Source organism: Phaseolus vulgaris, chromosome 3 (assembly GCF_000499845.2).
Source record: "Phaseolus vulgaris cultivar G19833 chromosome 3, P. vulgaris v2.0, whole genome shotgun sequence".
Lineage (NCBI taxonomy): Eukaryota > Viridiplantae > Streptophyta > Magnoliopsida > Fabales > Fabaceae > Phaseolus > Phaseolus vulgaris.
Window position 1 is genome coordinate 44776338 of NC_023757.2, and position 16468 is coordinate 44792805.

Here is a 16468-nt window from a genome sequence, read left to right on the forward strand (position 1 = left end):
TTAGGCTAGTAGGCCATTCAAAGACAACCTTTTCTCCAACACATACCTCCATCCTCATTACCACCACAACTTTAGATATCCTCTACTTATGTTATCTAACTCAAAAGGAACCATCATTTTCATCCAAACTTGCACAATGTTCATTATACACGACAATACGTTGCCTAGCACAAACGCGTAAATTCAGAAAAAAGTCACCTAGGAACTGTTCGCCTCAAAACTATGGCTAATTAAATATTCATAGTTGCTCAATAGCTTTGCGTCTGAATGGAATTTCCTTAATTACAATCACTTCTCAAAAGAGAAAACAAAACTTGGTTACGTTTCATCATCCAACCATTTTCTTCTAAACCCTTTCTCATTATATCATCGGTAAGGTTACCCATTAGGGTTTGTCTAGTGATGGAAGAGTTTTAGATTATAACTTTCATTATTGTCATCAATCGCAGATAATCATAACTGGACGAGTACGGTTCATCCTTAAGAATGGTCTTTTGTAATGGACATCATTGTCATTAAATGTTAAGTGCGTTTTGAATTTTTAATGTAGAATTTATTTTACCCCTAAAATATATAAATAAATAGTGTCAACTTTATTATAGGAAAACAAATTATATATATTCATAATTCCAAACAATAAAAAAAATCATCACATTCTCCTCCGGGCTAGCTATCATCAAAAGGTCCCTCTATGACTACTCTAAAGTTATAGATTAACTAGTAGAATTTTTGGTTCAGTCCTAAAGTTTTTTGTCCTCTCGAGTTAGGAAGGGGAAGGGAGGATCTAGGAGTTCGAAATATTTTGTTGGTTTCCTCTTGTAGTGTAGTTTCTAATCATTTCCTTTTTTTCTGTTTTGTTTTTTTTTACATTGATTGAAACATTCCTAGTATCTCTTATATAATATATTTTTTATTGTTAAAAAAAATTAAAATTATTTTTTTATCATTTTTGTCAATTTTTTTCGTAAATATTGACAAAAGAAATAATACATACATATTAATTATTTCGGGAATCATTCAATCTATATAATAAAACTAAGATAACCCTACAACACAACAACACCTTTTAAACAGACACTACTAACCCTAAAAAACTACAATGCAAACAATTTAAAATAAAAAAAGGCAAAGCAGAGAATCAATAATTTATATAAGTGTTACTCTTATTCTGCATGAATTATTCAATAAATTGGAATTACCTTAAAATCCAATAAATGAGTGTTCCCTCTTATGTTTGGAATTTTTCTTTCATAATCATCACATAATTTTATTTTTTTAATTTACTTTAATATCTGGTTATCAGATCGGTTATAGATCCCGATACATAGAGTCTACATCTAGGAAAATTATATTTATGTAAAAATATTTATCTAAAATTTGTCTGATAAAATATCATTAACACATGATTATCTGTTTTTTTTTTCTCGATGAGGACAAGTTTTAGAACGGTTCCAGCTTCATCCAGAACGGACGAAGGAAGGGGATGAAGATAATTGAAAACAAGCAAAATCACAGTTTTCAAGTTGAATCGTGATCATATTTGACAAATTGCTTCCTGCTGAAAATGTGGATCTAAGAAGCCTTGTCCCAAAAAAAACAGCAGCACCGATAAAAAAAACATGTGATAAATATATTCAATTTATTATTATAGTCGAAAATATTGAATATTACTTAGTAATATTGACTTTTGAGGTTGATTGTGATCATGATATTCATTCTTTTTCAATCATCATCATCATTTCCGAACTACTGTTATGCACCTGAGATGGAACTTTATCATTAATCAATAATATCTATCTATTTAGGTCGAAAGGCAAAGCATACAGTAAAAACCTTTGAACAAAGTATATGTACCATTGTGCATAATCATATTAACAAAATTGTTCAAATAAAATATCTGAAAATATCAATGCTAATTCAAGAAACATTTTGTCTGATTAATAAGAATCACTACTTATTATAAACATGACTCTTGCTTCAGAAAGATTTAAATAAATAAGATCACATTTAACTCTTCTCTTATCCTTTTCTAGTTCCACCTAATTTCTTGATAAAGTAACCAGTAGAAGACATAAATATGAGCTGTTGAATCGGAGTTAATCTGAATTAAGAACAAGTGGTTGATCAAGAACCATATATAATAAAAAATATAGATTGTCCTCATTAGTTTGGCACTGATCTTCTCTTGATAAAAACAAATTACAAGTGTCTTTATAAAATTATTAAAACATGTTTTCACTCTATTTTGTCATGTCATGATATTGCAAGATCAATGAAACAGTTGTCTTAGGCCTCAAATTTACAAAATGTTTTAGAAAGATATATTAATTTAAATTGTTGGTTGATCAATTTTATTCTATAATACTTTTTACTATTTTCACCAGTAAGACTATGCAATCTTTTAAGATTGTGTTAATTGAAATTAAAAAAAAAAAAATTGGATGAGGATGAATAGAAAAGAAAAAGTTATTGTGGATGAGGATAAATTTGAAAACATTTTAATGCATAACGAGTGTTATAATATTCAATATCATGTATTAAAAAAAACAAAGACATATAAGAATTATAAGAAAAAAATCTACAAATTAAAATACATGTGTTGTTTCTAAAATATTATTAATAATACTTGAAGTTATTGTTATTACTGAAAAACGCGATCATGATGTATGATTAAATGAGATTTTCTAAAAGGAACTTAAGGATGTGAGAAATTTGATCTTGGAGTTTGAATTAGCATATGTAAAATAGAATCTTTCAAATTATTGGTGAAGTTCTATATAGATAACAGACAAGAAACTGTAACGCGTATGCAAAAGTTTTCAAAATTTCTTGTCGGGAGTTAATTTTTTATTTGCAATGTCTTGAATTTTTTTTTTATCAGTAATAAAAAAATAAATAAATGAAAATTATTTTAAAGGTAATTCAATTCTTATACAAAATTACACAATAACAAACTTTTAACTAGAACTGTCTATCTAACTAACAAAAACATTAATCGTACTAAAAATAACTTAAAATACTTCAAGAAACCACCCTCATGCACCATTGCAACACACTTCTGACACATCAGTCACACCCCTTTTGAAAATGATAAAATTTCTATGATTCCAGATTTCACTCACAACCCAAATCCAAATTGTACTCCACACATCATTAACCAAATCTGAAGACTGACTCATCCTGAACTGAGCAAAGTTTGACATAGGATCAATGTGAGACACAGACGAACTCCAAGCGACTTATAGCAAAAACATCAAACACGCCAAACAAAACTGCAATCTAAAAACAAATGGCGGTAAGACTCTTCCTCCTTCACACACAAACAACACAAAGAATTTTCATCCAACACCCCTCGTCTTTTCAAATTGACCCTAATAACAATCTAATCTTATTCTCCACAACATCCAAATAGTAAATAAAGCCGAAGGCACAATGTTACACCTCCATAAATAAAATCGAAGCCGAAGGCACAATGTTACACCTCCATAAATAAAATCGAAGGCACGGCTTTAAGTCAGTTGTTTGATTGTAATCAAATAGATGGAACCATATGGTTTATATTTAAATTACTATTATATTATATTATCTATATATAAACAATAATTTGCGTGTAGAGTAATTGATTGATGGAAGCAGAAAACCATTTTCATAGTGCTACGTAACCATACCCATATCACTTTATCCCATTGCCTCTTTGCAAGGCATTCCACTGACCTAAGAGTAATTTTAAAATAATTTATTTCATATTTATGTTATCTTTTAGAATTTATATATTTTAATGAATAGTTAATATTGATTATTACAGTTTAAAAAATGAATGACGAAGATAAGAAATAGTATTTTTATTGTTGAAGTAACTTTTATCTATACTGATTAGGCTTTTGGCTTTTATGGAGCCATGTCTCATCCTCCATAGCCTTATATAAAATGAAAAGAGTAAATCTTCATTTCGGTTTCCATTAATATGGTAGCCGAAGCATGGGATCACTAAGATTCTGATCAAACTTTCCTTCATCTTCTCCATATATACTACGATATATACTACAAGAAAAGAAAATCATGAAATAAAAACTAATTTTTAGAAATCAAAATAATTAATTACAATAGTAACTAAATTAGAGACTATTTTATAAACTAAAAAAAAAATTGATTTCTAAATTAGTTTCTATTATTGTTAAATAGTTTCTAATTGGTATCTAATTAGCAACCAGGTTTTAACTACCAATTATTTAGATACCAATTTGGTTTCTAAAACCTTGGTTGCTAATTAAATACCAATTTAGAAACTATTTAACAATAATAGAAACTAATTTATAAACCAAAATATTTTTTAGTTTCTAAAATAGTCTCTAATTTAGTTACTATTGTAACTAATTATTTTAATCTCTAAAAATTGGTTTCTATTTCATAATTGTCTTGTAGTAGTGATACATTTACCATTAGAAAACCCTCGTATGACAAGGTTTGAAAAAATGCTTATGGAAGATTACCATTGACCAAATGGACACGAAAATGGGATCAAAAAATATCTTAAACCAGTTCTTTAAAGGACTGTTTCTTCTTGCACCATCATACCTTCTTCTCTCACCTCCATAAGTTTTCAAATTTCCAAAAATGTCTGTTTATAATATTTCGGATTACGTAATCTGGAAGTCATTTTTTAAATTTGTAATTAGCTACTGGATTACATAATCTGTAAGTCATTTTTCAGATGCATGATTATTCTTCGGACTACATAATTTGGAAGTCTTATTTAACTTTTGGATTATATAATCCGGAAGTTTTTTTTCAAATGAGTTTCTGAATTATATAATCCGAAAACTACTCTATGGGGGTAACACAAAGACAAAAATGTATTTTCATGTTGTGTATGGAGGTGGCAGAAGAAGATATGAAAGTGCAGGAAGAAACAGTCTCTTTAAAGTGCTATAGTTTTTATCTCCTAAACCTCAAATGAGCCCAAGGCTTAAAAAAAAACGAAAAGCTGTACCAAGCCAGCTGAACACAGAGTGGACGGTTTCTTGTCTGCTTCTTTCTGCACTCTCAAAAGTTCCACCCCATAAATTTGGTAATTCCAAAATACCTCGCTGTAAAAAAAGTTAAAAAAGTTTGAAGTGTTTTCATATTTTTTACTTTCCAATTACATAATCCAAAATCAAATCCTAGATTATGTAATCTAAAATTCATTTTTTTAAAAAAATACATTTCAGAATACATAAGATTTTACGTAAGACAAAAAGAACATATTGTCCTTAAAATATATATTATGAATTCTACAATCCAAAATATATTTATTTACATTTTCCAGATTTTACAATTTGTAATAACTTTTTTCTTAAAAAAATATATTATAGATTATAGAATCCAAAAATAACTTAACCCTAAACCCTAAACCCTGAATTCTATAATCTAGAAATTTTCCAGATTACTGAAATGAAAAACATAAATAAAATAAATAGTATTTTTTATATTTTAAGAAGTATGAAGTGTCACAAGAAGTTACAGAGGTGCAGGAAGAAATAGCCCACAGAGTGTGGAAATTGAAAAAAAAAACTCAATCAGCTGTCCCAGATCGTTTGAGTTGTGCTACTGATACAGCAAGGTTCAATTAAAGATGGTTTGGGTTTTAAAAAACATCACAATCTAAGATACTCATTAACTCCAGAAACAGTGCATAACTTGTGTCTTTGTCCACGTTTAGAACTCTCAAACGTGAGTGTTAATAATTACAGATGCAGTTCCAGCATCTAGAGATTTTAAATGCTAGTCAAAAAGGGAAATGAAGAGTTCCATTTGAAACTAATTACCTTCTGCATCAATCTAAAGATCATTTTCTCTTTGTAAATATTTTTTTCTTCTCATCTTTGTTCTATCCTTTTAAACCAAGCCCATGTACCCCAACCATCTCAAGAACCCCACTCTCCTCACTCGCCTTCTTTTGATTCCAATTTGATGATTAGAGAAGCCACAATTGGATAACGGTAGTCCAATTTCTGAAGATGGCAGCAGCTGTAGGAAGAGTTTTTCAGAAGAAAAATTATACTGAAAGATATACGTGAAGAAATTGTCAATGTACAGTTTAGTGTTAGAGACAATAATTTGCTTTCCCCTTGCAAATCGCTAATTACGCCGACCGCTTTACCTGCAACAACTAAATTTATCTACTAAATAACTTTCGATATCGGTTTTGTAGGGTAAAACCTGAATGAAAAAATTGCATCTATTTTTAATCGCCGCTGCCAAATCAGTGATTGAATGTATACAAATGTTTTCTTTTAATTGAATCCTAATTTTATGTTGAATTAACACAGATTGCTCACCAATTTTAATTAATGACATTACACAAGACAGTTACATAAAATATTATAAATGAACATCAAAACTCATTTTAGTAATCACACAGAACATTCTTTGCGAAAAATCAATTTTCAAATACATGATACCAAACGAAAATCACGTTCACTTAAAATTATTTAAAATCACCTTTCAAACCATTTCATAAGTACACATTCAAACACAAGCTGCGCATAATACTGGCCCACTCCTCACAATAGTCACCATAAGCAATTAAGCATGAATGGTCGAAAGAACCAAATTCGGCCCTTCCATTAGTTGGATTTAACCAGTCTTCTCCACGATCCCTTATTTTGAACTACACAGATAAACGTAAAAGAGCAGTTACATCAAATAATAACTACGCATTCGATCATTTTACCTACGGTTCACCACCGAGCTCCACTCGCAGATTGTCATATGGATATACTTTGGGTGCCTGATACAAAGAAAATAACAGAGAAATCAATCAACATAAGTATTAAATAGCTGCACAAAATAGCATTGACTATGAAACATCAAAAGAGGAAAATATCAAAGAAAAGGTAGTGCAATGCAAGCAATATTGCAATTGGATTGGGATACATAGAATATAACAATGACTTGATGCAAGACAGAAACCTCCACTAGTCTGTAGACCATGACCATGCTCAACTATAGCAAACAAACTGTACTTTTCTTTCAACCAAACAGAAAAGTAAGGTCAAATTTAGCTTAACGTAAAATTAAGAATAACCATGACGAACTAGGTGTGAATCCAGACTCTAACGATAGAATCATACATGACAAATTTTGAATAATGAGAACATTGGTCAGTCGAAAATCTACACGGCGAATTTGATTTCCATTAGCAGCTAGATTGCAAATTTGTAGAAGTCCCTGCTTTTGCTACATCTTAATTACATATATGAATTATGAATGTTGTACTCCTAATATATGATTCTGGAAGTAGTTGTCGTTATACTATTTAAAAGCAAGGCTGGAGAATGGGGAACAATATTCTATCCTCTGAAAGAGCACTAGTAACAGTGAAGGCTTTCTTCAATTTTAAAATGTGTAACAACATCTTCAAACGCTAGGTTCAAATTGTGACATATAATGTCATCATGATTGTCAAAATACAAACATGTGATTCTGCAAGCTTAAATTTCGAAATTTGACCTGCAAACACGTCAGGTTTGCATGCTATAATATGATCTCTGTGCGATCATGAGATCCCAATGCACCAAATCTGGCAATAACCAGGCCAAATCAGAGAAAACCCACAAAAAATATTCCTTGATCCTATATATCAGAGAGGAGCTGAAATTCAACCAAATGAGAACAATAGCATCCAATTCAACACAAATTTAAAACACTTCCAACAGTAACACTAATCAATGTCGACCATGATCAGCTTCCCTTAAAATATTTTATTAAGAAATGCTATAACAGAATTGAAATCAGCAACATCCTAAACGCACAATAAATAGCAAAACAACCAAATCAAAGTCTACACCGAGCATAGATTCAGAGGAATTGTGAGGATAAAGTTAAAGTAGAAGACTCACAAACGGTATCTTGGAGGCTTTATCATTCCACACAGCCAACAATCCCAGAGACGCAAAAAAGCTCAATCCCCCACACAGCCAGGCCAATGCTTCATACTTATTTCAAAATTTAAAAAAAGAAAAAAAAGAAAAATCAATCCTATGCATCAATACTAACGCAAAATAACCATACAAAAATAAGAAATAAAGAAAAAAAAAACAGATACCTTTCCAACAGTGTCGGCTATACGATCTATACACGGTTCGGGAAATGGTGTCCCGTTGTCCCACAGAAGTTCCTCGTTCATGGGAAGCTGAAAGCCCCAAATTCAAAAGAGATGTTGATTTTTAGGTTTTTACAAAAAAACAAAAAATCGAATAAGATTAGCTTAGCGAAATATACGGGTTTGTCAGGAACATAGTGCTTGCCGACTGGGAGGCCCATGCCGGAGCGGAGGCGAAGAGAGGAAGCAACAGATCGGTAAACGACGCCGTTTCCGCCCAAGATCCTAGATGCTGTGTTCGTCAATCTCCCTGCCATGGTTGATGATATTTTCCTTCTGATTCTTCTTTCTTCTCCTTCTTCCACAACCTAATGTTACTGTCAGTTGCTCATTATACGACATCGTTTTGAGAATAGTCATTTTTAAATATGTATTAATTAATAAAAGTAAAAAAAGGTATTAATTAAAAGTAAAATGTAACATAATTAAATAAAATATTTTAAGATGATTTATTTTTTAAATATGAAAGATCACAGATACAATTATTTGATTTTATTAATTTGTTATTTAAAAATCAAACTTTAGTTATAAAATATAACAAGTGTATTATGCTAATGAGAAAGAACGCTAGCATTAAGTACTGTAATATCCATGTTCATGAACTTTTTCAAGTAACCTAAAAAACCATATTAGTAGTTGCAAAATTCTGAGTAAGCCAATATAGAATGCTTTCTTCTGAATGTCAATTTGTAACTGAAAGTTATGACGAAAATATTGTAAAAGCATTTAATTATAACTTCATATCCTAAGTTTTATTTACTTTTAATGATCACTTTAAAAATAATATTTTAAAACTGATAGTCTAAAAAAAAATACTGATATAAAAAAAATTATTTATTAACTTTTTTCTCAATATCATCTAAATATAAAATTTTATTAGTGTTAGTTTCTATAATAACTGTTTTAAAATTTATATTTAAACTAGATTATAATTAATCAATAATGGCCATTTCTAATAAAATTTGAAAGTTAATCTCTAACTATGTTAACATAAAATTATCAAAGAGCTGTGATATTGGATGGCGACTTCACATTTAACCTCATGAAACTGAATTATTGTATACCTACTCTTAATTAGAGTTTCATTTCTCTCTCTTTTTTTCAATAGGAAAGGAATGCAAATTTAATTTTGGAAAATTTTAATTTTTGATAAGTGTACATTGAAAGGCCCCACCAGTTTACAACTCTAATATTCTGGTATATGACTAATATAATTTTAAAATTTAAATTTGAAACATAAAAATTATTTTTCTGTTGAAATATAGGGTTTAGGGTTATTTGATAGGAGTTAAAATATGGAGGATGATTGTGAATGTATCAGTGCTATTTGATTATACAGTTTTACAATCTTGGTTCAGTCTTACCTTAGAAAGCAGAAAAAAAAGAGGAGATTATAATGAAAATAATTATATAGAGTTGAATTGAAAATAATTTTAATAAAAATATTAATTTCTGCGTTTAATTTACTGGGATATATTAAGGGTGCATACACACATTTTAATGCAACTTTTATGATTAAAATCATCCTTGGTTTACTGTCAGAAGTCCAAATTATGAAAGGATACATTAAGTTTGTAAAAGGAAATTTTACTTGGCTGATTACGTTAAAAGCATGACAGAAAGAATACAGCGAAACACATATCACAAGATCAGGCCAGCACTTTGACGCAACAAACACTCTTGCTCTGAAGGAAGGGGCAGGGAGTAACCCTAACAGTGGCAAGAAATAATATAGGCCAAACCACATCATGATTGTGGGAAGAAGAACTAAAGAAAATAAAAGTACAGAATGCAGTAACCGTTGAACCATCGACGTGACCATAAGAGAAAAAATTTAAATACCCAATTCAGTCTGCACTTGGAGGATGGTCTTGGCAGAATCTACAAGCCTCTGCGTCTCCTCTTGGTTCAAGTGCACATTGGTGACACCCAGTATCCCTCCTCTACCAAGCTGTGCTGGCAAACTCAGGAACACTTCCCCATCGATCCCATAAAACCCCTTAGCAAGAACAGACACAGGGTGGATCTTTCTTTGGTCCCTCAGAATAGAGCGGGCCAAGTTAGCCACTGAGTACCCAATTGCCCAGGACGTGTACCCTTTCAGCCTAATCACTTCATACGCACTCTCTACCACTGACTTGTGTATATTCTCCAGTGTCTCTTTCTCATAAACAATCTGCTGTTTCTCCAAAAAACTCAGCACTGGAACACCACCAACGCTAATGCTAGACCACAATGCCACCGAACTATCTCCATGCTCCCCTACGATATACGCCTGCAATCACAACTTTCTGTCATTCTTTCACTTTTCCTACTCTATTCATAATTTCATCATTTTAATTTCAAAACTTCAAATAATTCATACCAACTAAGACCATGTTGGGTTTTAGTTTGGACTATTTAAATCTACGTTAGTCCAACTAACCACGTTATGTTTGATTTCTGATAAAAGTCTGTCACGTGGACTAAAACTAATTTTCAGTTGAAAGCAGTAAAAAACCTATGTTTTTACAAACTTGGTTTGCAAAATGAAATATTCATTCATCATAAAGTATATAAACTTTAATTCAAAGTTGTCCGACGCCGCGGTACTTTCATAATTTGAATACTACTACTAATTTAACATAGTAGTCCCTATTATTATGAGAGATTATTAAATATTAGTTAAGTTTCTCACATTTTACAATTAAAAATAAAATAAAAAGAAAGGGGAAGTGAGAATGGTTGACCTGTACGTCCTGGGCGTTGACGTCGAGGTGATCTGCAATGAGGAAACGGAAGCGAGAGGAATCCAAATTGGTGCCCGACCCGATGACCCGATTGGAGGGGAAACCGGAAAGCTTCCAGGCGACGTAGGTGAGGATGTCGACGGGGTTGGAAACGATGAGGAGAGTGGTGTCGGGGGAGTGACGAACGAGGGGGGGTATGATGGAGCGGAAGATAGAGAGGTTCCGCTGGAGCAGGTTGAGGCGGGACTCACCGGCGATCTGGCGGGCGCCGGCGGTGACGATGCAGAGATTGGAGCCGGCGGTGGCGGAAGAGTCGACGGAGGCGTGGATCTTGGTGCGGGGGAGGAAGGCGGCGGCGTGCTGGAGGTCGAGCATCTCGCCGCGGAGCTTGTCGGCGTTGGTGTCGATGAGAACGAGCTCGTCGGTGAGGTCCTGGGTGAGGATAGTCTGAGCGATGGCCATTCCGACATTACCGACGCCGATGACGGATATCTTGTTGTGGGGGTTGGGGGTAGAGGAAGGGGCGGCGTTGTTGATGGGCTTGAAGAAGGCCTGGGTTAGGTCGAGGCCCCCCGGGCCCAACGTGGAACCTGATGCGCTCTTGTGCATGATGATGATGATGATGATGAAGAAGAAGTAAGATGATTTTTGGTGTTGCAGTAAACAGGTGAGAAAGAAGGTGGAATTTATAGTAATAGTTAGTGTGTGTTGAGCCTGATACTGTAGAGGCTAATACTGTGGTCTGCCAAGGAAAAGAAGAAAAAGTGTTGAGAATAACACCTTCTTTCTAGATGCAGATAAAGTAAAAGGGAGGGAGTTCAAAGAGGAAAGTGTCATTACATTCTCAGACTTCACGGTGTACGTATTTTAAACTATTAATTAAATACTTTCCATTTTTTAATTAAACAAATTTCCAATCTATTTTTATTTATTTCTCTTTTTTCATTTTCTATTTCGATCTCTTTTATTTTCCTCGTATTAAAACACTTTACTTCAATCGATCTTTCAACAGTCTAAAACACTTAATTTGAATTGATATTTTACTCCATTTGAGATCATGAATCTGTGTTCTGAGTCTTCTGACTTCTGAGGTGTTGGTACACCGTGTTGATATTTGAAACTTTGAACGCGTTCAATTCAAAATTTCAGTTATTTCTCACAATAGTCGTGTGTTACAAGATGAAACTAATAAAGGTGTGCGTCTCTTTATATGATTAAATTTTCATTTACATAAATCAACTTATTTTGGATTTATTGAATTATAATAAATAGTAATAACAAAACAATTTATTTATAATATTATTTATATTAATATTTTAAATTTACAAAAAGCGTTACTATGCATATTTGTTTTTATTTTTCCTATAGGAAACCCAGGCAGAGTTGGTGGGGGCAATAACAAGTAAGAAAAGAGCAACGATTGGTGAATAAGCAAAAGAAAGTTTGGCAAAAACTCCGCGTTTTGAATTAGAATGGAGGAAGCCCTTGCGGAGCTGGAGCGAGTCCAAACTCAGCTCTTGCAACGCATATCCAAACTCCAGCATTCCCATCTTCCGTCGTCGCCTTCTCAAAACGACACCGTTGACGACGCCGGCACCGACACCGTATCTCGCCTCTCCTCCATTTTGCACACCAACGGCGTTCCCGAATTCTCCTTTAAGAGAGTCCCTTCTGATTACTACGATTGGCCTCTCGAAGCCCGTCGCGACGCCCTCTCCGCCGCCTCAATCCACCATCTCTGCAAAAGTATCGTTCTCGTTAATACACAAGCCCCCGCTAACGTCGTCGATTGCACCAACCGCAATAATTCCAAGTATTACGTCGTTGTCGTTCAGGTTCGCACTCTCTTCCTCTCGCTACCTCCTTTACTTAATTATCTCACTGCTTGCTTATTCGTTTGTTTCGCAGTACACTGCTCGCTTCAACGCCGACGCTGTCAAGAATTTCCTGTATTCGCTCAATAATGGAAGTATTGCCAAGAAGAAATTCAACAGTAAGAAGTTCCCAGTGATTGACTATTCCTTAATTATCGTAGCGTTGAATGAATTCCAGTTGAACATTGTGATATTGAAAATTATATTTGTTTGTGGACGAATGGTTGTGAGTTGCGACTAAACTGAATGTATTGGAAACATCAATGTGAAGACTCTCGTGTTTTCCATATCAAACACTATACAATTGGTTGGTGTGTTTAAGAAATTGACAAATCTTAGCTGTTGCAGTTGACAATTTAATGAAGGGATTTTCAGGTAGAGTTGGTTTAAGAAGATTCTCCGCTAAATATAAGTATGATTCTTTGAAGCCGTGAAGGACAGATGTCGAGTTGGTGGGAATTGGGATGGGCAAGTACTTGTTTGCAACACTTTGTAGTGTAGATTTTTCCAGTTATTAAAAGTTTAAAATAATTCAGAATTGAGGAGAGCGACCAAAGCTGAGTATGGTTTTAAAATGATAAATGTGATTGAAGGTGGTGTTTGCGAATTGGTTGGATTTTTGCTGAAACGAAATTTAAAGTATTTTCTTAAGGTGTTGGACGGTCTGAATGAGTTGTTAGGTAGGTCTGTGTTGAAGAAATTCTTAGATTTGTCTGATAGGTTGTTAGAGTGATTAGAACACTGCTAAGGTTTAAATTCCTGTGTTTGGATGAGAATATTTGATTGGCTTTAACTTAGTCGTGTGTGGGCCTTTGATGGTACATGAGAGCTGTCAAGTTCAATAAAGTTTTAATATTGGGATCTCTAACAAGAGATGAAGTAAATATTCACAGTGATTGAACTAGTTTTTAATGTACTGCATCATCTCAATTTTCTACATTGAACTTCTGCAAACTGCAGTAGATGAGATTGCACGGGAGCTGGACCAGAAACATTTGAGCATTTAGTGATTGTTACATTGAAATTCTAACTAGTAGATATATGAAGGAAAGTTTTAAGACGAAGTGAAAGAATGGGCAGTCCACACTTGTTGACAATCATCACTTCATAGAACCACTTTCCTGAAATATATTTTCTCTACTTGAAAATCTCTTTTCTATTTTATAGTTTGTGTCCATGTGGCTATGCAATCTCCCTTGGTTAATCTTTCCTCCTTTATTTCTTTCATTATATATTCATGGAAAATTTTCCTATTATTTATTTTCCCTTAATTTAAGCATTTAAAAATTGTGTTAATGGTATCTATAAGTTGCTATTGCTTAGTAGGAAATAATTGTTGTTAATTTGTTATTGATAATGCAGTGAGGCTAGCTCCTGAGGAGACATCAATGGAATTAACTGGATATGGGCACAATGCAGTAACTTGTATTGGCATGAAAACAGACATTCCGGTAAGGCTGGATATGTGGAGTAGTATAGGATTCTTATGATATATAGACACTGAAATATTTCATCATTATAACAAACCCAAAATAAGTACTTATTCACACTGTTAAGGCTAATATTGGACATCTTTTGTCATGCATATCAGCACGTGAATTGATGATTGATAGAGACAGGGATCGTTGGTAAAAATAGCATAAAAGTTTAAATGAATTTGTTTTTTGGTGTGCTCTCTATTTGTGACTTATGATCTCCTTCTCATACTCATTGTTTTTTGGTATTGTGACTTAATTTGTTAAGGCTAATAGTATTGACATAGATTTTTCCTGATATGTGATTGGCATGTTCTGCCAATGTCTTGGACTAGAACATAAACGTGCTTTTAGGTTGTCGACAACAGTGAGCAGCTTCGTTTGCTTTACTTAACATATTGGCAGACGGTTCATTTTTTCAAGCAGTTTCACTAGTTTGTAACTCTAAATAATTCTATGTGTGTGTGCCACTGTCTATCTAAAAACTAAGTCTATAATAGTTAGGATGTGGTAATAGTTAGTATTCACTGTCTATAACCCTTAGAACAACTTTATGGTTTCCACATCAAAAGAGCAGTCTCTAAGAACAAATCACAAATGCACTGATGTATGTAGCTCTACTTATCTTGCCATAGTGCCAACTGTTGGGGGAAGGTTATTCTTCACGTTGTCTCCGTTTCTAAATTATGGCTAGGATTTGGTGTGTCCTAGTCAGACTTTTATTATTACCTACCCTAAAATTCTTCTTGCAAGTTTAAACTATAATTTCAATCCATTCCAAGTGTGTGGTTGTATAGATTTTTTATTACATTGATACTAAAATTCCATATTGGTTCTTCAAAGAGCAGAAACTGGCAAAACACCACAACTGTTCGTGATTCAACCTAATTTGTCCTCAGCTGATATTACAGTGTAATTTGGTCCCTTAGCTTAGGTGTCCCATTTGAACACAAGGCATAAATTATGTCCGGTAGATACCCAAGAAACAAGAAAGTGGATACGTAGTATTATGGTAGGAAAATGGAGATATCAGTTCTGTAGCTGATTGCAAAAGCAAATGGAAATGCAGAAAAAAAAAATTATAACCTAGGCACTTTGAGAGGCCTAGTCTCTCCCATGCCCAAATTCTAACTGAATTCCCTTCCACCTATATCCCTTTGAGAGTCATAGTTTCTCCCAGGCCTACGAAAAAATGTTTAAGTTGACTTACTAAAACAAATAAGATCAATATTTCATAATGATTCTTCTAGACACGGTTATATATTTTGCAGTCTTGATCAAGAGGTTCAAAGACACCATCACCATTACATGGGAGGGACCGCTCTCATTTAGATTACTCACGAACCCACACATACATGATATGATTCTATGTCTATCACATATCAGTCTTTATTTATCATTGTTGTCCCAATTGACAATTGTACTTGACTTAGGGCATTTAAAAATAATGTTATGATTTTATCCAATAGTCATACACTTGATATCGTCATTGAACTTGATATTTTATACACCTTACTATGGTCAACACATAAAAACCAGATTGGAATTAATAGAACTGTACTTGTTGTCCTAGAGCAAGTACTGAGGCATACCTTGCTACACCATTTATCCCATCGACAATGTTCGAGGGCTCAATGTCCACTAATTAATTAAAACAGTTCTTCTGTTACAATATATTTAAATCTCATTTCTTTCTCTTTTTCCGTTTAGATGGCATGATGGCTTGTGGTGTATTGATGCATTCAACTTGTTCCTTGGTTTATTAGCTATTTTGGGTCATTTCAGGTGATCTTGGATGAGGCAATTGTAAAGCTAACTCCAGATTTCTTTTGGTTGGGTGGCGGTGAGGTTGATCTTAAGCTAGGGATCCGAACATCTCAATTGATCAAATTTATCAACCCATTCATTGTCCAATGTAGCAATAATTGATTTTGTTGAGGAGAATGTGGCCACGATAATTTAGTTTACAAGGAGAGTTGCCATTTTCAGCCTTCCATTTTTGGTTTTAATATTATTTGAAATATTGCCCCTTCAGGACGATATTTATTTTTTAAGGTAAGTTTTGTGGTTTAGTTAAGGCATTATCATTATGTTTTACAGATATTTGAATGCAAACAACGTCATGGGTTCATGTTTTATGTTTGTCGAAAGTCAACAACATCATCAGAAAGGAACGATAAGTTTGGCTTTATGATTATGATTGAATAATTTCATATCACGATAAATGTGACGGTACAGGTCACA

The 16468-nt window shown here is 33.3% G+C and overlaps 3 protein-coding genes across 3 annotated transcripts; 1 reads left to right on the forward strand and 2 right to left on the reverse strand.

Moving 5' to 3' along the window:
* Positions 1 to 6386: 6386 nt before the first annotated feature.
* LOC137808055 (NADH dehydrogenase [ubiquinone] 1 beta subcomplex subunit 8, mitochondrial-like) lies at positions 6387 to 8624 on the reverse strand. The gene is made up of 4 exons (XM_068608962.1): positions 8266 to 8624; positions 8090 to 8176; positions 7884 to 7979; positions 6387 to 6772 (listed from the first exon to the last, which is right to left on the reverse strand). The coding sequence occupies exons 1-4, from the start codon at positions 8401 to 8403 to the stop codon at positions 6716 to 6718; spliced, it is 378 nt and encodes a 125-aa protein (XP_068465063.1). The 5' UTR covers positions 8404 to 8624; the 3' UTR covers positions 6387 to 6715.
* A 1093-nt stretch (positions 8625 to 9717) lies between these two features.
* LOC137808061 (L-lactate dehydrogenase A-like) lies at positions 9718 to 11730 on the reverse strand. The gene is made up of 2 exons (XM_068608967.1): positions 10876 to 11730; positions 9718 to 10421 (listed from the first exon to the last, which is right to left on the reverse strand). The coding sequence occupies exons 1-2, from the start codon at positions 11482 to 11484 to the stop codon at positions 9981 to 9983; spliced, it is 1050 nt and encodes a 349-aa protein (XP_068465068.1). The 5' UTR covers positions 11485 to 11730; the 3' UTR covers positions 9718 to 9980.
* On the forward strand, positions 11607 to 16415 carry LOC137808062 (uncharacterized). Its single transcript, XM_068608968.1, has 5 exons — positions 11607 to 11733; positions 12244 to 12710; positions 12784 to 12868; positions 14112 to 14200; positions 16010 to 16415. Exons 2-5 carry the CDS (start codon positions 12348 to 12350, stop codon positions 16151 to 16153), a joined length of 681 nt encoding a protein of 226 aa, XP_068465069.1. The 5' UTR covers positions 11607 to 11733; positions 12244 to 12347; the 3' UTR covers positions 16154 to 16415.
* The last annotated feature ends 53 nt before the right edge of the window (positions 16416 to 16468 follow it).